At 35.2% G+C, this 27,032-nt stretch overlaps 2 protein-coding genes across 2 annotated transcripts; both read right to left on the reverse strand.

The window, feature by feature from the left end:
- Positions 1-4,648: 4,648 nt before the first annotated feature.
- LOC105170427 (pumilio homolog 2) lies at positions 4,649-13,023 on the reverse strand. Its single transcript, XM_011091187.3, has 10 exons — positions 12,578-13,023; positions 11,729-12,403; positions 8,941-10,463; positions 8,720-8,861; positions 8,496-8,603; positions 8,092-8,304; positions 7,883-7,993; positions 6,994-7,188; positions 5,648-5,822; positions 4,649-5,114 (listed from the first exon to the last, which is right to left on the reverse strand). The coding sequence occupies exons 2-10, from the start codon at positions 12,368-12,370 to the stop codon at positions 5,077-5,079; spliced, it is 3,147 nt and encodes a 1,048-aa protein (XP_011089489.1). The 5' UTR covers positions 12,371-12,403; positions 12,578-13,023; the 3' UTR covers positions 4,649-5,076.
- A 9,050-nt stretch (positions 13,024-22,073) lies between these two features.
- On the reverse strand, positions 22,074-23,488 carry RDUF2 (zinc finger (C3HC4-type RING finger) family protein). The gene has a single exon (XM_011091188.3). The coding sequence runs from the start codon at positions 23,346-23,348 to the stop codon at positions 22,263-22,265; it is 1,086 nt and encodes a 361-aa protein (XP_011089490.2). The 5' UTR covers positions 23,349-23,488; the 3' UTR covers positions 22,074-22,262.
- Positions 23,489-27,032: the final 3,544 nt, after the last annotated feature.

A 27,032-nucleotide genomic window follows, 5' to 3' on the forward strand; every position in this document is an offset into this window, starting at 1 on the left:
TGTCCCAACCAAATTGCAACTGATTTTTGTTAGAGTTTTTGCCTTAAAACTCACCAGACTCATCCCTAACCAAACAAACACCTGTGGTTTTACTAAAACTTAGCATAAACTCTCTCTATTTCTTATATTCAAACTCCATTTCTTCTCATTTAAATCGTAGCACACACCTCTACTAAAACCCACTCCAACTATTTTTATATATCAAATTAAATAATATAATATCATAACTGTTTTAATAAAAATATCCTAATTGTTATAATATTTGTTTTTAATTATAGAAAATTGGAAGAAGGGGATGAGGATTGATTAATAAATTATGAAATTGATGAAAGTGAAGATGGGAGAAATGAATGAGTTGTTCTTTAATGGCACGTGCATCTACATCTACTTCCTTACTCTTAAAAGATTCCCTCTCTCACTCTTTAGATCTAAATTTTCACGAATACATGTATTTCACTTTTTTTTAAATTATAATTGTACATGGACTATTATTTTTTTTAAAAAAAAAATGAGATCAAAATATTATATATAAAAAAGAATATATATGTTAATTAATTAAAATTGAATTTAAATTTTTTATTAGTTTTATTGATTATTATAAATAATATTATAGAGATTTATAATATAAAAAATAATTTATTTTCTTTTAACGACGTGGAGCTATAGTAGTTTACGAGTAAATTTTAGAGTCAATCTAAATGAAATTAATATTTTAGAAGTTGGTGTGTTGGTGTAGATGAATAATTATTAAATAAAATTAATTATCGTGGCACGTCATACTTGCATCCATATAATAAATAATATTTTAAATTTAAAAATATATTATAAATAAGAAACGATATATTGATATCGCGGTTTGTGAGGAAAAAAAAACATTCTCTTTATATATTATTATAGATAAAATTTTTTTAAAAAAAAAAACTTATGATAGAGTGCCATGTCGGATGAAGGCGGAATCCTACGTGGCACTAGGACAGCCCTCTATTGGGGGCTTTTTCTCTGTAAAGTATTATCTGAAACAAAAGGGGGAAAGGGAATAATAGAAAAGGAGGAGGGAAACGGAGTGACGGCGATATGTAGGGGTGGTCTGGTGGGGGACCAAGATGATGTAACGGCGTTAGAGACCGGGGGGAGAAGGCGAAGCGGGAGAGTGGGGCCCAGCTTTTCATTCATTCATTGAAGATGTCGAAAAACTCTAAAAAAATATATATATGATAATGAAAAAAGAAAAAGACAACATATTTTGTCAAGGCGGTCAAAGTAGAGGAGTTTGTTTGACTTTTTGTCAATTAGGAACTGACACGTGTATGTTTCCAATTTCAGAATAAAAGTGCTTTAACCCGGTCCGGTCTAACATTCACTTGGATTTTTGCCATTGGTTGGGAGTAAAAGTAAAACCTCGTATTATATTTGTATTGTATTATACGAATATGTAGGGATAGTTTATTGTGAATGCTAATGCACGATATTTGTACTAGTTGTACCACGTAAAGTCATTCAATGCTTGTACTTAGTTTTTCAAAATTATAAAAGTTATATATCATTTTGTCGTCACCAATTGCATTTAGATTATTTATATTTTAAATTAATAAATATAGTATTTACTTTCCATCGTACCATGTATTTTTGTGTTTATGTCTTAAATTGATAGCAAATTATTTCTTAATTAGAACAAAAATAGTTTTAAGCAAATATGTAAAATAATAATAATTAAGAATTCAAACTGACATTTAAGTAATAAAAAATAGTATACAAAAAGTTACTTTGCTTATTTGAATTGAAAATGAAGTAAGTAAGAAGCTAATTAGATCAAATTGGACTCAACTGAAAAATGATGGAGAAATGTGTTTTTAGTAACTCAGATATACCCTTTTGAAAGAAATGGATCATATATACTTGGACAAATATTTGAACAGAATAATAATAACTTAACTTTAATACCAAATTAATAATATTTCTTTAAGTATAAGATCTTTTTGTGTATTTATTATATTCATTTTTACTTAATGTTAGATTTTAATATTTTAATAACCTAACTTCATAATTACATTTTTTTTATTATTATAATTAAAAATATAATTTTTCTGATTATGGTAATCTTTTAGAATGCAATTTTTATTTTTTTTAAGAAAAACCCTTTTGCTATGAGTCTAGATACCTCCTAGACTTTGGCTAGTGCAAAAAAGCCTATTGGCTTAACAAAGAGGTTCGAAGAAGGGAGACCCTACTGCTGGAGGCTACTCGGCCTCAGTCGTCTCTGGCCCACCTCAAAACCCAATTAAGAGTTATCAACTTAAAGGTCCCACAAGCCTAGTAAAAAGTATGAATAAAAATCATTTGTTTGAAGGCCCATAAGACCAACAAGAAGGGCGAACAAAGGTTTTTTCAAGTCACCCAACGTTGGATGCCTTTCAAGTGGTCGTGTCTAGATCAAGTTTCCATTAGGAACATTGATGGTAAAATGAGCGCATACCATTTCGTCTCCCAAAAGTGCTATATGGAGGAGGTCCGAAAGCGAGATACCCCAACCATGCACATTGATCAAGCAAAAACCTGTGATAAGGGAGAGAGACTCATGTAATACGATGTAAAAAAAAAAAATACGAGAGCAACCTCGAGTACAATCGCTTGAAGACCTCATAACCATACAATCATCCCTAAACCTAGTAAGATCGCCCGCATTAGATCTCAATTGCCTGATGCATTGAAACCTGCGCTCCTAAACTTTCTAATGAGCAATACTAACGTGTTCCCATGGATTGCTAAAGACTTGATTGGCAAAGACCCCCAAATTACCATACACAATCTAGATATAGACACATCAAATACCTAGTGGAGCAGAAGAATCACCACTTTAGCTTAAAAACAACAAAATCATTCACGCTAAAATGGATACACTTCTAGCTGTAGAACATATTTAGGAGATCTTATCCCTTAAATGGTTGTCCAACATGGTACTGGTGCCCAAACCTAGATTCAAATGGTGGAAGTGTGTGGAGTTTTACGATCTCAATAAGTCTTGTATCAAGAATTCTACCCAATATCACGCATAAATCAATTAGTAAACTCCAGTTCTGGATGCCAGCTGCTAAGCTTGATAGATACTATAGGGTATCATCAGATACTGTTGATCAATATGTGAAAATGTACAAAGGCGGTTTGATTATAAAAGATTTATTTGACTTGCAATAAATTCGTAATAAATCAATCATAAATAAATATAAATTATTATTTCAAATAACCTAATATACATGCCCACACTATTTTCAAATAATATGTGGGCATGCATGGTTTGAATGATGATTGATGGTAGGTTTTGAACCTTAGTCGTGTGTAAATGTTAGCATGATTTCATTTGCTTTTCGCAATCATTTATCTCTGTTGTCGCATCAACGTCTATCAAAAGAAAATTGAATCTTGTCGAGTGATCTTTGAGTGCACAATAGCCTTGGATTGTAAGGAAATTAATTTATTATCACATTATGGGTTAAATTACGTTTTGTATGTTACAATTATAAATATATTTAAATTAAATTAAAATTGCACCTAACGTTTGTAAAATCTTCCATACCTGTAAGGGGAAGTGCATAACTACAAAAAATACATACTAGTTCCTAGAGAAAAGAAAAACAAACAACAAACAAATAAATAAAAAAAAAACTCAATGGAACGTCAAGAATTAGAGTTCAAAGCATATTCCATCAAACTCTTGCTTTCCCAAATAAACCCTCATTCAAGTTTCTCCTTTTCTTTTTTTTTTCCCTAATCAGTTCAGTCTTGTTCAAGTCGTTATTATCGACCATCGATCATCATGTAGCTCCTCTCCATCAGTTCAGAGTCATCATTTTTGGGCCACCCTCCTTCAGTTTGGCCTCATTTTTCTTTTTAACTCTTGATCATCGTCTCAAATTGCTTAAGAACATAATTGATCACTGATAAAAAAAAAATCCTAGCAGACCTAAAATAGAATAATCCTAATTTTTCATCATTATAATTATATTTTAACTATAAGTAAATGGATCTGAAATTTGAACAGAGTTAACGAATCAGGGCGAAAACAAGCCAATGTCCCCAACATTTTCCAGGGGAAAATGAAATAATGGCATTAGCATGGTGCTCGACGCTGCCAACAGCCATTCGAAACGCGCAACAGTTTCGATTATTTCACATCACCAAGTTGGATTGTTTAAACGAAGCTGATTGTTCGTCCAGAAAAACTAGCCTTGGGAATGATCGAAATTAGTACATAAATTATACAAGTCCACAAAAACCTACTCGCAGTTTTAGTTTAATCGATTCAAAAACAGAGATCTACTCAACCTGTTTTTGGTAAAAAGACTAAGACGCACTTAATTGCCGCCCGCAGGTAGGCATTTAAGCGCCGGAAGAAGAACTGAAAGCAGAACCAGAAGCATTACGGAGACCAGCAACCCAATCTACATATTGGGACTGGTATTTTCCACTACGCAGCGAAACAGACTCAGAAACACATCAATTTGCAAACTATGTACAACACACAATTTATGGGATATCTCAGAGGGCAGATTATCAACAAGACATCAATAGCAAAGAAATAACCTGATTATCACCTTCCGAACCACCATGCAATGAAGCAGCAAAACATAACCAGAAATAGTAAGATACGACATTTAAAGAACTGTTATATTAGGCCAAGCAAGAAAATTGTTGAATTACCATACATAAACATCCCTCGGCCATACCTAAGAAACCAACTCCCCCCAACATCATCATTTGTACAGTCACTTCGCATCGTAAACTACCTCACCTTTTATATTACACCCTCAGCATTTTCGTATCTGTCGTTTTTATCTCTTCTGCACGGGCATCAGGAACATTCGGCCTCTGAGCCTCAAAGCTTACTAGACTCTATGTATAAACTTAACACTACACAAAGTACAGGTTTTTTAGTACAGGCAACAACTTTATTTGCAATCAGCTCATACCCTCGCGAAAGACACGCATGAGCATAGCACCACTTACGAGATAAAGAGAAGAAAGAGAGGTAGCCCAAACTAGCCTCAGTTAGCTGTACAACAACTTTCTTTCCTAGAGAATCTACGCAGGATGCGGGGTCTGAGCTGCGATTCTCCTTTCTGTTAACAAATGAAAGAATAATTAGTAAATGCTAGGTGAATACCGAGAAATTGCATGAAAACTGTGCTCTGTCCGTCATCCTGAAGTCATTTTCTTTGGTCTTACTTTTTAGTTTCAAAAGTTTTAAGAGTTCTAATTCTAAGAGGGTGTTTGGCTGAGCTTATACAAGATATACGAAAGCTATACGAAAGTGCTTGATAAATTTTATAGAGAATGAGCTATTAAGATAAAAGAATAAGCTGTCAAGACCTTATAAGCTCTTTCAAAAAGATCAGAAATTTCCAACTTATTTTTAAAACTCCAAAAAACTCCTCCATTTGTTATCATATTACAATATTACCATTACTAACATTTTATAAACTTCATAAATACTTCAAGAGCTTAATTGAATAAGATCCAACACGTCATAAGCTCGAAAAACATGTTATAAGATGTATGAACTAATACGATGTTAAGCTTAGTTAAAGACCTTCTAAATTGAGAGAGCAAAGATGGATATCAAAATAGAAGTCAAAAGTAAAGAACTACGTACCCCCAGCAGCAACGAGTTTTTCTACACGAGCTACTATATGCTTCCCGTAAGTGTACTTCTTCAGTGCATTCAAATGAACTTTTATTCTAGACAGGATCAGTTCACGCTGCTGATCACTACAAGTTTCAAGGACTTTCTGTACGACGTAATTTGCAAATTGATCTTTCATCATAGCCTGCTTGCAGAAAAAGATATCAGATTCGTAAGTTTGATTGCACAGACAAGCATATAGTTAACATATACTTTGATGGATGGATGGATATCTCAAAACACCTAATCCACCTGAATCTATAAATACGGGGGGGGGGGGGCAAACATACTCTCCATTTCCTAGGGTTAAATTTAAGCAACATAGTCTCGTCATATTAGTATAATAGTCAAAGTCAAAAAAAGCCCAGAACCAAGATTTTATCAGATGCTGCTTGGAAAGAAATGAGTAAGACCATACATCTGAAGCGCAAACTTATCCATTACTGCCGACAACTAGGGATTAAACTTCATTTACACCCATTGATTTGATAAGTTCCTTAGATACCATAGTACATTGAGGACTTGTTACTCTATCCAGTACATGTCTAACCAACTCTCTGCTGTTGTCAAATACTTTTATAACTGTTCAAAAGATCAACTGTAGAAAAGACAAACATGGTTTGCGATATTCATTCTATCTGTTGAACTCTTTAGCATTTACCCTCAGAAAACTTTCAACAAAAGCTGGACAAATCAAGTCCTATAAGCATTTCGTGCAAGACACCGTCCCTTGAATCTGTAATTATATATATAAGTTCATATCGAAATTCCCTGTAGTATAACAGTGGCTGAGCTGGAGAAGGCCCCGAATAATGGTTATGTCCAGATCACTTCCTTCAAACCTTCACGTGCGTGAAAGAAAATGAGGATATATTTTACTCTTCTTCTATCTCTCTACGGTTTCTTTAAACTAATCATCACTTCTAATGATAGGTTTTGAAGACAAGATTTTATCTCATATTTGTTTCTTTGCCCATCATAATCTCAAGTAAAAATCCACGCTCTACATACGAAATTGAGCTTTAAACTTCTCCCATGAAGCTCTAGGAAATATGGTATAGTCTTAGGCAAATTGCAAGGTGACGTACTTTGACATCTCCAGGAGACCGATCTTTTAGGTGTTTCCTATTTCGAATTTGAACAATGCAAAGGGTTTAAGTATATGGTGCAGAAAGTTATTACATATTCGGGGATAACACAATCCAAATCCAAGTATAAACTCCCAACATAACTGTAATTGCTGAAGTAACGCACATAATACATTAAGAATTAGTTCTATATGACACTATGCTCAGAAGTAAAAGAATGTAACAAACCTGAAGAGGCTCGTTCTCATCAGTTGTTCCAAGCATCTCATTCACCAACAGTTGGCGTTCGCTTGGATCACCAAAAGTTAAGCATTTCTCAACAACATTTGATGCAAACTTCTGCTGGCTCATCTGAACAATCTTTCCAGCTAATTCTTGAATTATTGCAGATCGTTCATCTGGCTTTCCGTGCTCCAGTACATGCTATAGCAATGATAGAAAGATAATTAGTGAAAAGCTCCCTTGTGCTTTCTGCTGATCAGCGAGGTTGCAAAGACACCTTAATGTATATAAGTAATTCAACAAAATAAGAACATTCACAAAGATGTGGCATTTTCAGCAATGCAAACTGTTGAAAAATCTCAGGACTTCCCCCCAAATCCCTCAATTACCGCAGAGAATACATGATAACATAGGATTCTGGAATTATGTCAATCAATGCAATATCTGACCATTTGTTACAAACCGCAAATTAAGTATCCATTTCTCAACCAGTGTCTTTACATGTCCACTTTTAAGCAAGCAAAGATAAAACGTCAAAAGAATCGCCCTCAACACAACACAAATAATCATTTGGTTATGGGAAAAGGATGGATAGAAGCAAGTTAAGCACTATAAGTGGCCAAGTCATTCTTCAACTGTAAAATTAAGATTGAAAATAAAGTATCAAAACCAATAAAAGGGGGCCCCTTTCCATAGAGGTAGAGCGAGACAGAAGGAATAATAATATATTAAAGCAACATGCATAAGAAAATGAACTGATGAGATATTCAAGCAAATTTGAAAAGAAACTTCAGCTTAAAACTGTGTCCACATTAGACTCTCACAATCAAAGAATACTTCCACAAGCCTACAGCTCACACAAGGCCATGATCATCATATAAAATTATTCACAAACCTGCACAACATAATTCCCATACTGATCCTGGGCCAGCATGCTTACAGACCCCAGAATCTCTTCCATCACTTTGCTCTGGGTTTTTTCTTCCTTGCAATGCTCCAGAACTCGCTGCCCAATGGAGAACATTTCATCAGAACATATATTGATGTATTTGCAAATGGTCCAAGCGAAAATGTTAAAGTAGCATTCATAAGCTTTTCTCTAACCTGTATCACACGACAACCATACGGATGAGTAGAGAGGGTTACAACTTGGTCAAAAAATGTGGACACAATAAACTGAATATGCTCCTCGGGAACACATTCAATGCACTTCTGGATGACGTGATTGCCATTTTGATCACGCACACAACGCATAACATGCCCATCTAGCTCTTCCACCATTTTGATTTTCTGATCCACATCTACAACTTCTATTGCCTGAATGATCAGACAGCATTCATTACTTTGATACCTAAAAAAACACACTTCTACATAGCTGCAGTATCTAGGATTCACTAAAACTGCAGCACAAACATAATCAGTACTTTATGTCTGAGAATTTATGCATTCTCCAGCACCAAAGGACTTTATTATATAGATTCTCAGAGGAAATGCCTGGCTAAAGTTACCTTCTGTATCACCCGACAGCCATACATTTGGAGGCTTAGGGTAAGTACGTGTCCGAAAAGCTTTCCAGCCAATTCCCTTCTTTGAGACGCCATTCCATGCTCAAAAAACTGCTAAGACATAAAATTAGCACCAGAAATAGACCAGAATAGTCTCAAAGCTCCAAGTAAATAATATAGAATGAAAGTTGATCAACTGAATGGCTGGTCACCACATATCTTGATACCTTTTGGATTACATAATTACCAAACACATCAGTCATTAATGTAAGAGCTTGAGGAAATATTTCCTGGAAAACCATGTTCTTCTCTTCCGTTGTCGCAGTTTCAAGCTTTTGTTGAATAAAACGGCTTCCATATTGATCGGCACTGTTAAAGATGTAAAGATTGGAAAGTCAGATATCAACCTTCAGAAATAAATGGCAATTGTTGATATAAAACCCCATACCTAAACTCAACAACATGACCAGCAATCTCCGAAAGTTCAAAACATTTGGTTTTATTGCTCTTGAACTCCTCCAGTAGAGAAGAGGCAAAACTATTATCAATGTTATCCAAGTGCCAGGGTCCAATGACATTCCCAGCTACATTTCTCAACCCACCAGGGAATCTCATATTGAATTCACCATGCCTCATAGGGCTACCAGGTCCACCAGCTGAATTTGGTATAACTGGACTTGCCAAGGGACTTCCTGGATATGACAATCCAATCCCAAATGTAGGATTTGCATAGTATCCATGAGGACTAGATGCACTGGTCTTGCCACCCAGGGGAACATTATACTGTGATTTTGGTGGAGATAACAAATTCCCAAGGTAGGCTTTCTGAAGTAGATCCATGTATGAATTACCCATGTAGTTCCTATCAACAGAAGGATCATTAAGTGCTGCGACTTGTGCTGCAGCATATTCAGCTGTCCTCAAATATTGCAGATACAATGGGTCAACAAAAGGTGCCTGCAGTGCACTCCCTGCTATCTGATTTCCTAATCTACCGAGGTTTTGGTCTACAGAAGCAGCTCCAAGATTTGATCCCCCCAACAGCCTAGAGTCCATTCCAGGTACAGCCATAGCAGATGCAGCAGCTGCATTCTCAAACAACGGCGGCAAATTGGGGCTTCCAAGTTGACCTGATATTGGGCTCATAGGGTATCCACCTAACCCATAATTAGAAAATGATGAATTAGGACTGTCCAAATGCTGATACTGAGAAAGTAGGCCAGCCCCACCATTAACTGCAGCATTGGAAGATCCTTTAAGATATGAGTTATTAGAAGGAACACCGTTTTTCTGCAGCTCAGCCTGAAGGGAAGTATTACTGATATCTGACCCGCTGCCATTGTTCACACCAGAATCAGAAGGAACCATTTTCCCTGGCTGAGGAACAGAAGACATGTTGAACTGCCCCTCATGTTTTTTCATGTAAGTTTGCTGTCTTGCATTATTCTGGCCTCCCTGAAGATTAAAAAGATAATTCTTATGGTCATCAGCATCTTGCTCAATACGGGACGACCGATTCTCCTCATCCATAATGCCATTTGAAAGATTCATGCCTGATAAAGCAGCAACTAGATCAGCAGATTCATTTGAGTGAGAAGATGCACCATTAAAGGAATTGGGACCGTTAATGTTTCTTTTCTCTGAATTTGCTGCTCTGCCTCCCCCAATAGGAGTTGGGCATGGACTAGGAGCTCGTGCAATCCGTTGAGGATCAGGAGTCGAGCTTCTCGACAAGGATGCACCCAAAGCAGCAGCGTAAGAATATGATACAGGTGGTCCAGCATGCTGAGCAGCAGATGAGCTCTGAATATTTGAAGGGGAGTGTACTGGATCTGAAGATGTCAAATCACGACGGAGAAGAGCCAGCTCAGCCTCAGCTGAACCAATAGCACTCGCATTCTCATCAAAAGCATTTCTGCTAGCTGGGCGTGAAGGGTGTCCAGAAACTGGTGTAGCACGGTTCAAGTCTTCCTGCACAGATAAAAAAAGATAAAAAGTGAAACAAATGACATAAAGAAAGACAACTCTGATAGGAAACAGTTGAGTAAAAAGATGATATTAGAAATTATCTGCAAATGCCAACCTTCCTCAACATGATATGATTGGGAAGTAAAACCTAGGTCACACCACAAATTGGATCATAACAAAAGAGGGTACCAAGTACCTAGTTTCTTTCCATTTATGATAAAACTTTAACTTGTCCGTGACACAAACATAAGTTAAATCATAAAAAAATCTATATCTGAAACTGCTCAGTATCATAGGAGAAAGAAATTTGGGAAACTACTCCTGCCATATTGGAAGCTGCAAACAAAACCTTATGCCTAAGCCTTTGATCATGCTAGAGATAAATTGCTTCAATCTGAGAGCAAAGAAATTTAAACATGAAATTCAAAGATTGGTGCAAAAGCAAGCCAAACAAGCAAATCGGCCAACAACACAAAGAACACAGCTATATAAAGACATAGGTGTAAGATGATCCACAGAAACAACAGCTCCAGATCCCAATCAAACCAAGAATGACATCAGCTAATTAAGCAATAGTTCACAGAAAATCACCTACAGAACAATTGAATTTGTAAAGAAGCAAAAAATAACATGAAGCGAAAATGAAAAAAAGAATAGCATGCCAAATTCAAATTGCTTGTGTCTTGGCAACATGCTAAAGATGTCCAATGGAGATCAGACCATGTTACAAAATACGGTATTGGCTTGAAGATATACTGTCAATAATGCTAGGATGTCTAACTTCTGCAGCACAGAAATAAAACAGGTCTGATTTTCAACAGTTAAAAAATGATGACCATTCAAACAAACAGGTTCCACCAATGATGCATATCCCAACCAGTGAAAATAAACGGAGAGAGGAAGGAAATTGTAGATAAATTTCCTTATAATTAAAGAAAATTATCAATCGACAAGATGGAAGATTGTTTTCAAATACTAATTTTATGAAAACCCAACAAATACATGTGAAACAAAATGTCTGTGCCACTGCAGAGTCGGACCACGCATGTTAAGGTGGACCAAGTTCAGCAACTATAAAGAGAAGATCACACAAAATTTCACAGAATTGCGTCACACCAATACCTACTAAATCTGCAAGCATGACAGAGAAATGTTAGTAGATTCAAGTATCACATGCAAAGCGTCAAATTTTATGTGGAAGAAACAACTGTACAAAAAAGAAATAGCATCTATACCAGCGAAAAGGAAGTATAATGCCATTGACTAACCTGAAATATCTCTGCAAGACTCTTCTGCTTGCTACCTAGTCCTAATCCAGGCAAACCAATAAGCCCATCGCCACCCCACTCCACAGAACCCTGTAGTTTGTCCTTCTCATTCTCAGTCTCTTGCTTCTTCGAATTGAAACCCGGAGGCATTGAGAAGAGGGATCTCCCACCATTGCCACTGTCATTCCTGTTGACCTTCCTTCTATCCCCAATTGCGGAACTCCCTCCTTGTAACCTCTGAGCAAAACGCCAATCTTCTTTCGACAAAAGAGGTGGTGGAAGCCTTGGGTTCAGATTGACATTTGAGTAGTAGTAAGACAAATATGCAGGATCAGACCTAAGTTCCTCCTCAGACAAGAACCCATTGCCGCTCTTATTTCTTGCAAACTCAGCAAAAGCAGAGCTAACGCTGCCTCCAGCGCCAGTGACTCCATGGTTGAACAACCCACCAACTGCACTCAGCGAACCCTCCACAGTGGGCGGGGCTGATCCACTCCTATACAAATTGAGCTCCTTCTCAAGATCATCAGTATCTTGCCTCCTCTGCTCACGGAGCAACAGCCCTATCTCCTTCTCAAACTCATCTCCAAACGAATTCTCATTATTTCCAATCATCGGTCTCCTACCCATTTCAGATAACATGATTCTTCACAAAATTTACAACCCAGCTATTCACTGTTCAGTCCACAAAGAAAGAAATGTTAAATTAACAGCAGCAGCAAGCACTAATCTAGAAACCCTAGAAAGCTATCAAGACAAAAACAAAAACTTAATTAATCCAACTCTAAAACCAAACAAAAGCCATAAATACAAATTGGAAAGAGAGGTCTGAGCTGATAAAAATCCAACCTTTGACCATCAAGTTCCAAGAAAGCTCAGTCCTTGAAGACGGGCAAAACCATCGAAACGATTTGATCAACCAAAAAGGAAGTCACACTCACCACAGGTTGAGTAACCGTAAACCAAAAAATTTAAGTCTTGGCAAAAGGGTTATGTTCCTTCACATTGAATTTCAAGAAAAACAAACAATTAGAAGTGCTTGTACAAATTAAGACAACAACCCAAAAAAAAAAATAAAAGGAGAAGAATCAAGCAGAGTTCACAAGTGGGGTGGGTTGAGAGCATGTGTAAGAAAGAAGAAGAAGACTGTGTGAGACAAAGGGTCACAAGTTATATAAGAGAAAAGATCAATCTGGCGGCGAATTGTTCTTGCAAAGAACCCCTTTTAGGGTTTTGTTTTCTCAACTAGTACTACAGAAAAAAAATAAAAGAGAGGAGAGATGAGGTGATTAAATACAGTGAGACTGGATTTACTTAACCTACTATATATATACATATATATACTTTCTTTCTAAAAATACTCTTTTGTTTTTCTTTTTTAATTTTTTCACTTCTGGGCAGTGTTTAATTTTGTCATAAACAAATTCCCCCAATTATAGGAGCCCTAATTGACTTAGTGATGGATAACCGACTGTGTTTTTTTTATTTATCTATACTTTTATATAATTAAAAAATCAATTTTGATCCTTCATTTTAATTTAATAATTAAAATTAATTATACATACATATTTAAGTGTGCGAGACCGACTAAATTGTTGAATTAGAATATAGAATAAAAAAATTATAGTGAAAATCTCAAAGACGGTACATTCATATATATATATATATACACAGAGAGAGAGAGAGAGAGAGAGAGAGAGAGAGGGAGAAAGTGGGAAGTAAATGGAAAATGGTGAGAGAAGAATGTGTAGGTGACACGTTTAGTCTTTACATTCGGAGAGTGGAACTTGAAACTGGTGTTGTGTGGTTAAGCTAAGCTAAGGCAAGGCTGAAGGCACTACGCTACCTAAAAGCGGGCAGGGTCCTTTGCTCTTTACTGTTTAACTTTCCTCACCAAATCCCCAAACTGCCCCTGGTCAACATTCTATCCTTCTTTTCCTCACCAAAATATCATTTCATCTTTGCCCAAAATATCATCTATGCTCTTTTTTTTTTTTGGTACTTAATTAGATTATATTAGACTTCATTAGATCCTTTCTTCTTCACTTTTTCACATTTTACTAGTCTAATTTGGTTATTTTAAGACTTAATTTGTGCTTCAGTAAAGAACTAGCGGACAAAACACACTCGATGTGTATGCATAATTTAAAATTTTTTTATATTTAGTTAATTAAATAAGAATATTTTAACTTTTAAATGTGCGTAATAGAACTATTGATCAAATCAAATGACTAAAGAGGTTAACATTTTATGTAAAAAAAAAAAAAATAGTTATTTAAGGGTATTTTTGTCTAAAAATATATTGACAACCAAAAATAGATATCTTAAGGTACTCATATTTAATAAATAGTATAGATATAAATTATAGTAAAATTATCTGCTCTAACTGCTCGGACTTTTTAATTTATCATAATTCCTAAATTTAAGTTAATTTTTATAATCATAATTAGAAATTCAATACCAAGCAAATTAATTAAAAAAATCTTATGTATATTAATGAAAATATCACATGTCTATCGGATTTAGTCTATAAGCATTATAATGATCATATCCAGGATTTAGGTCAAAAAAATGGTTATTTTCATTTTATGTTTATTTTAAAAATTTGGGTAATTATATGATATTGATAAACAAATTTGAGGGTTATTTCTCATTCTTTACAAAGTCATGATTAGTGTTTTTGCTGTTGTATGCACGAAAAAAATTTAACATTTATTCATGATTAATTATTATAGTTAAAAATAAAAAATAGTAGTAAATCGTAATTGATCATACTCACGCAACATTGGTTGGATGTAAGTTTCACTAATATGGCTAAAACATTTATCGTAATTAAAAGTCAAAGTAAAAATAATTCACATAATTAATAATCTAAGTTTTTGTATTGATTTTTTTATTATAATTAATAATAATTATTTACCATAATTTTAGTACATAACCAATAAAAATTGTAAATAATAATATTTTTTTTTCTAATGATATTAACAATATCACCCATAATGTACATCATTTCATATCTGTTTCAGAAAAATTCTATAGTTTATGTGTACATATAAATATGTGTGTGTCTATTGTGGAGAGGGATATAGTTTAATAAATGGATAATTACGCACCCTTTTTGTGAAGTTTGGTCTAATTACACGTAAATCTCCTGTGATTTGAGAAATTATATCTAGCACCCTTGAGATTTGCTTCTGTCTAACAAATAAGTCCCTCATTTGATCAAAATTAATTGAATTTGCTAATATTAACAAAAAAATTAAATAAAAATTGATATTTACCCTCGATTGACTTATTAGTAACTTATTGTAGGTCAAATAATTTTTTTTTGAACTAAACTACCCTTATAATGGTGAAGATATGCCTCATCACATGCATTAATGCGTGAAGATGTATGAGGGTAATTTGATAATAAAAAAATTTATTTGACCTGCAATAAATTAGTAATAAGTCAATCGGGGTTAAATATATTTTTTTTTAATTTTTTTGTTAATACCAACAAATTTTGTTAATTTTGACTAATAGACAAACTTATTTATTAACGAAAGCAAACCTTCAAGATGTTGGATAGCAATATGAGCTTATTCTAAATATTTTCGTGTTATTGTAGTTCACTCTCGGTAAAACTATTAAATAAGCGTAAAAATCCCCAAGAATGAATAATATAGACATACAACAACACGTCTGATGACATTTTAAAGGAAGATATGTTATATTTGATCTTTGTTTTATTAAAATAAACATTAAAATTTGGATTCGGTATTCATGACTCTACAAATATTAGCAAAAAGATGAAAGGATTATATGTTAAAGTAGAAGATTTAACTGAGAAAAAAAAAAAACTTATTTCCAGGTCAAAAAAGTTAATCCAGAACTTAAAAAAAGAATGAGTATTTAACAACATTTGAAGATTAAAAAGCCCATAAATACTTGAGAATTTAATTATATAGAGTCAGCTAAGCATCCATAGGATCATTAATATTATAGTCTTGTTGTTGAAGTTCCTTATTGCTAAAAATCCAGGAATGCACCTATTGCATTCTAACCAATGTTTTAAAACTCGAGTTGTTGTTCATTGTTTCAACCATTCGATGAGTTATAGTCGAATTAGTGACGTCATAATAAAAATTAATATGTAAAAATATATAAAAATAATAAAAAAATTCCAAAATATAGATACAAAAGTTTTTAAGTTACTACTGTAGGAATTAAAAGTTTCCCAATTTTTGATATAAGATCAATATGTTAAAGTTTTCTGTTCAAAAATAAGAATAGCGAGCTATTTACTATTAGAATTAAATTATATTCAAAATTTATTGTCAATAAGGAGTTAGCATCTCATATTCTTAAAAATAATATATAAGTCTTATTCTATTAATTATGAATTTAATAGAGACTTAGGTAATCATCAGAGATAGAGATAGAAATATTAGTTAGATTGTGGGCGTAATGAGTGTGTTCTCTTATAAATTCAAATAATTATAATAATTCAGTGTGTTGGTTTATGGTATTTCTCTCAATATAAAATGTTTCGGGTTGAATATCAAATTGTATCAATTTTTAAAAATTGTTAAAAAGTTAATGAACAGGTAAGTTGACATGATTCAGAACCAGGTCAATTAAGATAGCCGTTCAGAGCAATTTTCAGGAAACAAAATGGTTTTGAGTCTTGTCCAAATTTATGGGTCTGATCGGACCATTTTATTGTCCGAGTGGATGTTGCTCTCAGACATACACACACAACTGCACTTACGTCCGAAGCAGAGCCGGGAAAAATGTTGAAAGTGATTCAGGTTGCAAATTTACTTCAATATCAGGGGAACAAATGGAAACTTCCTACGTCTCTTACATTAGTGGCACAAATGCGGCCGGGAAGAGTTCACTCGCGAAATCACAAGATAAACCTTCAGTTGTTAGTACACGGGTGGAGTCTGCGTCACAGTCCCGTCGGCGTCGGGTGCTATGCATAGTGTGGAACTGTCGAGAGCTGGGAGTTCCTTGACGGTCCTTCATCATCTTTGTGAGTTAATAAAGACTCACAACCCCTCAATATTCTTCCTTTGTGAGACCAAATGCAGATTGAAAAGGGTGGAGATGATTAAACATCTGACAAACATGCGTGGAATCCATGTTGAACCGAGAGGAAAAAGCTGCGAGCTCGGCCATTTAGATTTGAGGCTTATTGTATTCGGGGCAGAGGAATGCGAAGGTTTGGTGCCGAGGCTTAGAAGAATGAATCGGATATGAGGGCGTCGGAAGAAAAAGAACCAGATGACTACCCCTTGTTGTTTTTTATCAAAATCATGGGAGTACCCTGGTTTGTGAAGTATCTCGTTGTGTTCTTTGTATTATGACATATCATGTTTTACTCATCCTTGATTTAAATTTTACTCATATTGTGTTAATTCCGATAATTAAATCTCTTGAGTTGGTTTTGCACTTTAGACCGATTAATTTGTGCAACGTTATATACAAAATAGCTTATAGACTTAAAGAGTGCTTATGTTAATTTATTTCGCGTTCCTAGTCGCTTTTGTCAGCGGGCATTTCATAACTGGTAATGTTTTGGTCACTTGGAAGGTTAACATTTCTTGAAAAATAAAAGGGATCGATTACCTTGAAACTTTATACGAGTGAGGCATGCGTTATGACTGGATCGTAATTTCTTGATGTACTTTAGGCTGTTGAGCTTTCTAGAGAAAATTATATCACCCATAGTGCTTTGTGTTTCTACTATAACATTTTCATTCATTCCTAAAGGTGAACAGTTTGAATTCCAGCAGTCTCAGCGTGGTCTTTGTCAAGGAGACCTAATTTCGCCGTATCTTTTCATCATATGTGCAAAAATGTTTAGCATGTTAATCCAATTGGCTGAAAGCCGAGGCGAGAGGGTGGTGGCGGCTAGGAATGCATAGAGGATGTCTCATTTGTTTTTTGCATAATGATTCCCTAATCTTTGGCTAGGCCAGAACCAAAGCAACGCAATCCATGAAGGAGATTTTAGGGAGTATCGAGATGGTGTCGAGACGAATGATTAACCTACATAAGCCTGAGATTGTATTCAATACAAATACTCCATTGAGTGGGAGGATCGGCTACCTCAAATACTGAATGTTAGGATTTTGGATAAGTTTGATAAGTATGTGGGCTTGTCGGCAATAGTGGGGCGCACAGAGACGGAGATTCTTGGTGGAATTCGAAAGAGAATTTGGAATAAGGTATTGGGATGGAAAGAAAAGCTTGTCTCGCAGGCAGGTAAGGAGATGCTTACTAAGTCGGTTCTCCAGGCTATCCCTTCATACCAATGAGTTGCTTCCACCTGCCGGATACGCTCATTAAAGACAGTCGTAGCAGAATTTTGGTGGAGCAGTCCCACTCAGGAATTTGAAGCATTTCATCTTAGCAGTTCAGGTAAAACAGGGCTGGCGCTTGCTGATTAGACCGGATAGCTTGTCGAGTCATGTGCTAAAGGCCGAATACTTGCTAAATTCGGATTTATTCGGGGCAAAAATTAGATCCAATCTGACGTTTTCATGTCTGCGAAGTCCCTCCTAGAAGCAGGCTGTAGATGGCATGTGGGAGATAACAAAGTAATTCAAATTTGGGAGGATAAATGGCTGCCCTGCTTATATGATTGACATTCCTTCTTTAGACCAAATTTGCTTGGTAATGATGCTAAAATCAGCGAGCTCTTCCACTTATAGCACAACATCACTGTGAGGTTAAGCTCATCTGGCACTTCTCCAAAAATTGGCAGTTCGCAGTGCTGCTTCAGGACAATCAGGCTCAGCCCAGGATAGATTCCTGACAATTTCTTTGGCATAACCACGAAGAACCTAATAAAGGGGAACTGGCTATTAGCAGAAGCTGTCTGCTATGCAATTTTAAAGATGAGGATGACCATCACATAAGACTCGAATGTGCCTTGTCTATACAGGCTTGGGCACTTATTTATGTTTCTTGGAGGTTTGTGTCGGAATGGTGAAATGCAGCGGAGAAATGGCTTGGGGGCTTAAGGGAGAAGCTAGATACATAGTTTGTAATACAGACCAATTTCAGCTGTGTAGTATTTTTGCTTGGGCTTTGTGGACTATAACCGAGACAAGAAGGTGATGGGAAGTGCTAGGCAGTCACCCATGAACGTTGCCAACTTTCTTTTATTCAAAAGTGCCTCATAATCCCTGTATTCTTCTACTTGTTCGATGGGGAGACGAGAGGACTGGTATTATTGTACGAAATGCATTGGGAGATGCATTCGCAATGTGCACTAGGCAGAGCAAGCTGAGGCGTTGGTGGCTAGAGCTGCAGCAGAAATGGGTCAGAGGTTTGCCGGGTTTGCACTGGATATTGAAGCTGATTGCTGGAACATCATCCGTAGCATCAACAGACGAGATTATGACCTCTCACCTGTTGGCCCAATCCTCAGGGATTTCCGTCTTCTTTAACAATCAGGCGATAATGCAGGCTCTCGTTCCTACGTAGATCAGGGAATTGGATTATTCATACTATAGCTACGAATGCTATGATGAATTCGGAAGGTGTACTCCCTCGATACATTTCAGAAGCCTTGTCGGTTTATGCTACTGAACTTTACTAGATTACAAGAAATAAAATCTTAGTCTAATTTTTTGGAAGTAATTGATCATGATACTAGTTGAGAACAAGAAGTGATAATGATATACCAACAAGACGAGGTTGACTCCAACGTCTTGAGTTGGTCCTAGTTTTTCAATCCAAATTGCGTATCAACTATTTAAGGTGGCTCACTAAAGCACAGTCGAGTAAGAGAAGTCCTAAAAACATTACTTTTATGTGGTGTGTTCCTATTGATTTTCTCAATTTTTGAAGAATATAATCTTGTCCTTAGTAGGTATCATGGAATTTTAGGTGTTTTCTATGAATGAAATGAAGATTGGAAGAAAACAAAACATTTTGTTGATAAAAAGTAAAAAAAAAAGAGGGTTGGAGCAAATGTCGGGAATTAATGAATCACCGCAAACTTAACTCATGCCCAAGGATTATCTTAAGCTGTGGTCGGTCTCAAATTTTGAATTGTGATAAATTTCTTTAAAATCCATCATAAAAGGCCTCGTAAAATGCAACATAAATATAAAAGACTAAAAACTCTATATTAAACAGAATTTATCGAAAAATAAACTCTTTATCCCAACATGAAGTTTTGAAAGACTACAAACTTAAACATTGATTGCATCGTATATCCATAAACTTGACCCAGTGTCCAACACATTCAGTTCTTTCGATACTGCAAGCAACTAATATCTTAGCAAAATTGACTAAAACCAACTTATATGCCATCTATATATGCATATACAGTCTTCGGACAATAGCTTTCAAGACTTCCCATTATCATCCTAGTTTGTCAAATTAGAACCAACGGTCTGAAAAAATGAACATTTGTGGCACGGAATGATAAGTAAAATATTGAAGTTTATTATGTGAATGGGAAATTGATGGAGGAGGAGCACTATATATTACTTCCAAAACATTTGCTTTGGCTACACCTTTTGTGGCAAAAAGCAACTCAATGTTAAAGAAGAAGAAAAGCAGAAAGGCTAAAAAGTGCTTTTACATATATGCAGGGAAGAAGTCGTGAATATTTTAAAGCAATCCAAGTCCTCACTGACTCACAACTCAAACAAAAAGAAGAACAAGAAAGGAAACTTTATGCATTGGAGTGTATATATGTATATAGTAGTCAATTATTAGGTTGGGGTTTTCTCCTTTTCCTTTTTTGTATATGGAGGAAAAAAAATTAGGTCAAGACTAAGCATTTCTAGAGAGTTCTCAAAAACACTACTTCCTGCTTTTTAGGTTACATTCTCTATAGATATTCTTATTTACAATCTTGTAATTTTTACATCAGTTTGGTATGTATACGTGTGTGGTTGTGGTTGAATCATCCACTGTTTTATTTTTTTGGAATTGGAGTAAATATTCTTGAATTTCTTTTCGAAATTTGGATTGAGATGAACCTGTTATGATTATTCCAACTAAAAGATCGATGTGGGGATTAAAATACAACATATTCTTAGAGTGAAAAAAAGTGAGTTGTTTGAGACATGCACAGAGCATGGCTAAATGACCTAAGAAATATACGAGCTCCGAAAGAGAGGACGATGTCTATAAAAATCTCTTAAGAGGGTAATGTCTTTAGGAACTCCCAAGAGAGGACAAACGTTGGCAAGAAAATTACTATAAAGATATCTTTAAGAGGCAAGATTTTCTTCAAGTTAAGAGCTCTTCCGTGTAAGTTACAAGGATGCCCTTATGAGATAAGATTCTTTATGATGAGCTCGTAAAAGCAGTCAATAACAAATTTTAAGGAATATTTTTTTTTTTCCGAGATTTGTTACAAGGGGTATTTGAAGAAAAGCCTTTAAATACTTAAGCTAGAAAAAATACAAAAAAAGAAAAGACAACCCTAAGTAAAATCATCACGCATCAGTTTACCATTGAGTTTCACGAATAATACAACATCAAAAGTGTAATCAACACAAAATATTTTATTTGCCAAAATTCGTTAAGATATAGCCAACTTGATCATTGAAAACTCGTTAATACACCAATAAGACAAATCCAAGCTTTACTAAATTAATTTATGGCCGATCACCATCACATTATAGTAAGCTACTAGTAATGCAAAGATGGACTCTATCTGATCAGGGTCATCTCATACTAGATTCATATACAACGACGAGCTTTACATTTTAAGTAAGAGTCGAACTCGTAATATTCAAATAAAAAAGTAAAATATTCACCGACAAATCACTACATTGGTAGAATATATGATCTTATTTAAGAAAAAAGATTTAAAAATACAAGTGTAAATAAAGTTTTATGATTTTAACTTAATTAGAAGGGCCAATACTTTGTGAAGAAAGAAATTGATATTCAATGTGTTATTAATTCTCAAAACTCATTTAGGTGTCCTACTTCAACAAATTACATCCCTTCATAGTCACCATCGAATCACATCATTGACATAGTGGGATCCATATTTCTTTCGGTCATGCAAGACCAAGTAAAAAAAGGTATCCTATAAAGATATGAAAAATCAAATTAGAAGTAAACGTCTTCACAGTTCCACGATAAATTAATGGCAATCAAAATAAAATTAAAAATGCAGAACATATTTGAAATGAATAGATAATTCGGTGTGCGTTTTTCATTTTTCTGAAAGCTCAATATTCAATTTGAAAGAATTTCGAACCAAATCACAAAAAAATTGACAACTATCGGAACTAAATCAATTGGGTTTGATATTTAGGATACCATTTTAACATAGACAAAAATTGGATTCGATTTTAGGAAATGAAGAGCCGTGTCCGAATACCAATTGGTAATTAAATAGAAATGACAAAGTTGGATTACAAATTTCAAGAATGTAATTGTGACTTCATTTACAGAGGGAGTGGAATGAACATCAAGCTCTAGTGCAGTGCCTTACTTTTTACAATGCTGACTAACAAAACTGAATTCAATCCCTTTGAAATTTGAACTAATTCACCAACTTTTACTGCTCCATGGGAACCGAATCCCTGCTCCTATTTCTCCTCAACACGTACCTACGGAAAACCGAACCACCCGTACCCGTACCCGTACCCGTACCCGAAAGACTCCCGCTCCTTGTGACTGGAGGAGCCCCATAGGAAGAGCCCGAACGAACCCTTCTGAATATAGAACTCAAGTTACCGAAAAACCTACGTACGCCACCACCTCTCCGCCGCCTGATCCAAGGCCCCCACTCAATTCCCCTTGATACGCCGCCGTTTAAACTCAAACTTCCATCCAATTCCGAGTAAACCGCCGGCATCTCACCATCCCCTCCACCAACAAACCTCCCAACTGCAAAACCACCGCCGGGCAACCTCCATATCGTTAGCCCCACCGCCTCGGGGCGACCCGGAGTTCCATCTGGTTCATCGCTCGGCAGCTCGTGCCGACAGACCGGGCACGAGTTGTGGAGATTCAGCCACGGGAAAATGCAATCGGAATGATATATGTGCTTGCAGGGCATTTCGCGAGCTTCGGATCCCAGGGTAAAGGCGTCCGTGCACACGGCGCAGTGCGCGTCCGAGTCCACGTGGCTGGGCAGGATTTCCACTGTCGGTAACGAGGCGACGGCTTGTTTGCTGGCCGGCGGATTTTCGGGCCGGGCCCAGAGGCTGAACCCGATCTGTGAGAGGCGGTCGAGCATCAGTTCAAATCCAGACCCCAGTAAGGCTTCCGACATGGTAGAAGGCAGCGGACGGAGTCCCAACCCGGATCCGTCATCGTAGTACAGCTCGTAGCTCCTCTGGCCGGCGCCGGCGGCAGGTTGGGGCTCCGACTCCGGCGGGCTGCGGAGGACTATAAGAGGGTTGAACGAAGAACCATTACGGCGGCGGCGACTGAAACCACTAGGCGGCGAGACAAAACGCCGGGGTGGCTCCGGGGAGAAATCTGTGGGGTCGACGACCTGTATGAACCCGCCGTGGCAGTGTGGACAGAGGATGGCGTCGTGGGCGGGGGCGACGGTGACGATTCTGGTGCACTGGTAACACCAATAGGAAGGCGGGGAAAGAGGTGAAGGCATGGGAGTTGACTGAATGAGATCCATGGAAGAAGAAAATGGTAAGGGGAGGAACAATTGATCGGGGTTTGAGGGTGGGCAAATAGAAATGGGTGTGGGTATGTTTATATATTTTTATACGTATGTGAATTGTGATTGTGAAGTGTGTGAGCTGTGAAGACAGAGAGAAAAAACGATGAATCAGAAAATTTCACACGTTATGTCCAAATATGAGAATATTATATTATACTAAACAAATTGTCATAAATTATGACGCGTTCTGATGGGAGTGTTAACGGCTGTTGCCCAGTTAACGACGCGTTGCCTTTTATATATATGTTTTCTTTTATAAATTATAATTGGAGGAAATCAGTCAAACTAAGTTTTTTCTTTTTTTTTTTTAAAGTTTTGTTGTATTTTCCGTTTTATTTAATATACACATGATGCGTGAATAATTTATTTTTCTTAAATAAAATAAATAAAGTGAGTCTTATTTACTTTGTGCGATAGAATTAATATGTAATAGTCATTTTATTTTATATTTTTTTTCCATAAAATATCAAGAAAAAAAACAGTAATTTTCCACAAAAAATTTGAGGACAAACCATAGCTGCGGAAAATAAACATGAGCTTATGGGCTTTGGGAGATACGTAATACTATTTCATAGTGATGGTTACCATCAACTTTTTATTCATTATAAAATCGAATTTGAATATATTGTCTTAGATTGATTTTAAAAGTAAAGGAGCCATTAAATGGAATTAGGATGGATAACCCGGCTTAGTAACGAGGCCATAGTGTATTTATAAATGAACCCAACATATAGTAAAGTTCAAAGTAAAAACTTCGCTCTAGAACATTAGGTGGTGGCTTTGAATTGAAGTTGAGGGCAATCTTCTCCAAGGTCATTATATTTGCATATTGGGTTGAATAAAGTTGGACTGTGTCTCTAATCCATCCTTCTCAAGCTTTTACTTTTTTTTTTTTTTTCTTTTTTTATGAAAGTTGGATTGATTAGTATTGGCTCAGAACAAAATCAAGAAATGATTGAATAATGTATCTTGCTTTTAAAGGTGGGATTGGGAATCTAACATAATATCTTATGATGTTTCGAAAGCAAAATATCCATTGTGCCCATGGATGAAAATAGAAATTATAGTCCAAGTTGAGACTTCAAGAGAGAGCAGAGGGTTGCTGGGAAGGTGCGTTTCCTTCCCACAACATGTGAACCATCTCGACAAGCTTGGAGAAGAGGCCAAATCCATCTACGCCTAGCTCCAAGCAATTGATGGAGTCGCTAGAGGTACGAGATTCAAGAATCAAGATCTTGATGGTAAAATGAATCTGTCTCGAAGATCATAAGATGGAGGAAACCGACAATTGACTCATTGTGATTGCAATAATTCATCTGATTGAAAAGTTGTATTTGATTTTTGGGTCTTTACTTGACTTGTTGTTCTGACTTATTATTTGTGAAATTGTTGAAAAAAATACCTTTGTATATAGTTATGACTAACATCTATACATTTGTTGAATTTATACCATTTCACGTGAACCATATATTTAAAAATTATCAGATGGTCATCACAATCTACACATACTCAGATTCAAATACGACCATAATCAAATCAGTATGATCCAAATATAAAAGATATGGATATTGACCTATTTAATTATAATGAGAAAAGTCAGGTAGATTATAAATTTTAAAAAAGGACTTTTGATTTAAAAATGAAATAATGTGAAATGGAACATAGATATTGCTAATAAAGTATGCAATAAGTACATAAATTTAAATCTTGAAATTGACCAGTGATCACATAATTAGAGATGTTGGTTGGAACTCATATCAATTTGACACCTTTGGCAGTGGAATCAATATACTCATAGTCTCATACTATTCCATATCTATCAAAACAACGTATTTATATTTGTTATTTATATGCTGCAAAATATAATATTACATATAAGTTTGAGAAACCGACTACATATATTTCTTTCCTTTGTCTGGAAAATTATTTCTTACTAAAAACGTGCAGGAGAAGAAAGAAATAACGCCGTTAAATGTGGAGCGGTCAGAATGTTAAATCTACATATATATATATATATATACATACAATTGCAAGTTGGAAGTTGATTTTCATTAAACAAAGTAATGAGGTGCAGTCAATCGCGCGGTTGTTTGAAACGCCGGCTGGGGGAAAATCGCGTTGACTAGAATGCCGAGTTTGACGTATTTCCTGGAAAATAATCGCCCAACTGGATTCTTAATGCCAAGAGTTAGGATGCGCAGCGAATCGAATTGAGCTAGCTTATAAATTAGATTAATCACAGGTTAGTTAACCTTAAGTTTGATTGGGATTAGGCTGGTCTTGATAAATTTTAAATATTAATATATGGGACCCACCTAACTCAATGGTCCATGATCGCTTGATCCAAGCTACTGAGTGGATTCAATTGGGCCAATTATTTTTAATAATGCATGACATATAGTTTTGTATTTTATTCTTCTAAGTTAATTATATTAGTAGGTTTTTGAATTTTTTGAAACTCTAAAACTTAAACCTTTATTGTTTTATTCCTAAATTTTTAGTATATGAATTTATTAATACTTTTTGTTTATGTTTCTTCAAAATTTATTTTAAGTCTTTTTTGGCTTTCTAAGTTTATTATTATAAAGCTTATAAGTCAAATTATTATTTAAGTTATGTAGGTTTACTACACATTTTTCTAGTTACAATTTTTTGTTTGATTTATTTTATTATTTATAAAATAATTATAAATTTAAGTAATTATTCAAAAGATACCTTAATTTTATAAAAAGTAATTGGGTCTGATCCTGGCATGGTCTGGGTCTCAATCAAGCTGGTTTATGGGCGGGGCCTGAATTTAAAGAGGGTTAAGTCTGTGTAATCGGCAGTGTTTTTAAATTGGACCAATCAGTTGATTTATTCACAATAATTTAAAAATTGATTCAGATCTCGGTCCAATTTTTATTAAAAGAATGAAAATAGGGGAATTGGTGAGATTTAAAATAAATAAATGATTCTTCTAACCGGATTCACAACAGAAGATTTAAAAAAAATAAAAAAGTTGAATTTTACAAAATTCATCTTAATGTTTGTTAATTCATAGCTTTAATTTGAAAAGCTAATTACTTTTATTCAATAATTTATTCAATTCGATTTTGGGTCAAATTTTTAGAATTTGAATAATGGTCTCTCTACAATATATATATATATATATATATCAATTTGTCGTGAAAAAAAGTCTTTAAGTAAATCATTAATATAATATTAATGAGTTGGACATGAATTCAAGAATATGATGCAATGAAAGAAAAGAGAAAAGAAGGATATGATGTTATGTTATGACCATATTATAAATGTTCAAGAAAAATTCTTACCTACTTTCAGACCAAGATAAAGATGAAATATGGTACTAAAAAAATAAAATAGAAGACGAAATAATACATAATTATCAATATTTGATAGTTTTCTTTACAGGTGTCAATATCTAATATTGAACATTAGTATCTGTAAATATTTTAGAGATATATTGGGAAAATATTTGCATTTAATTTAGGAACAAATACACTTTTCATCTCTTAACTCTTTCGAAATATAAAAGATTAAAAAACTCTTGATGATAATATTAATCTAAATTTGAGATGAAAATACCGTTATCATTGATCTCATTAAAACATCTCTATTAAAATCATTTTCCTTCGA

Source organism: Sesamum indicum, linkage group LG9 (genome assembly GCF_026168435.1).
Source record: "Sesamum indicum cultivar Baizhima isolate 11 linkage group LG9, ASM2616843v1, whole genome shotgun sequence".
Classification (NCBI taxonomy): Eukaryota; Viridiplantae; Streptophyta; class Magnoliopsida; order Lamiales; family Pedaliaceae; genus Sesamum; species Sesamum indicum.

Excerpts from the sequence above, each read along its gene's own strand:
- RDUF2 (XM_011091188.3), bottom strand. The coding sequence starts at position 23,348 with ATGGATCTCATTCAGTCAACTCCCATGCCTTCACCTCTTTCCCCGCCT.
- LOC105170427 (XM_011091187.3), bottom strand. The coding sequence starts at position 12,370 with ATGTTATCTGAAATGGGTAGGAGACCGATGATTGGAAATAATGAGAAT. Across the intron at positions 8,862-8,940 it reads GGTCATGTTGTTGAGTTTAG|TGCCGATCAATATGGAAGCC; the intron begins GTATGGGGTTTT and ends CATCTTTAACAG. Across the intron at positions 8,305-8,495 it reads GCTGTCGGGTGATACAGAAG|GCAATAGAAGTTGTAGATGT; the intron begins GTAACTTTAGCC and ends CTGATCATTCAG.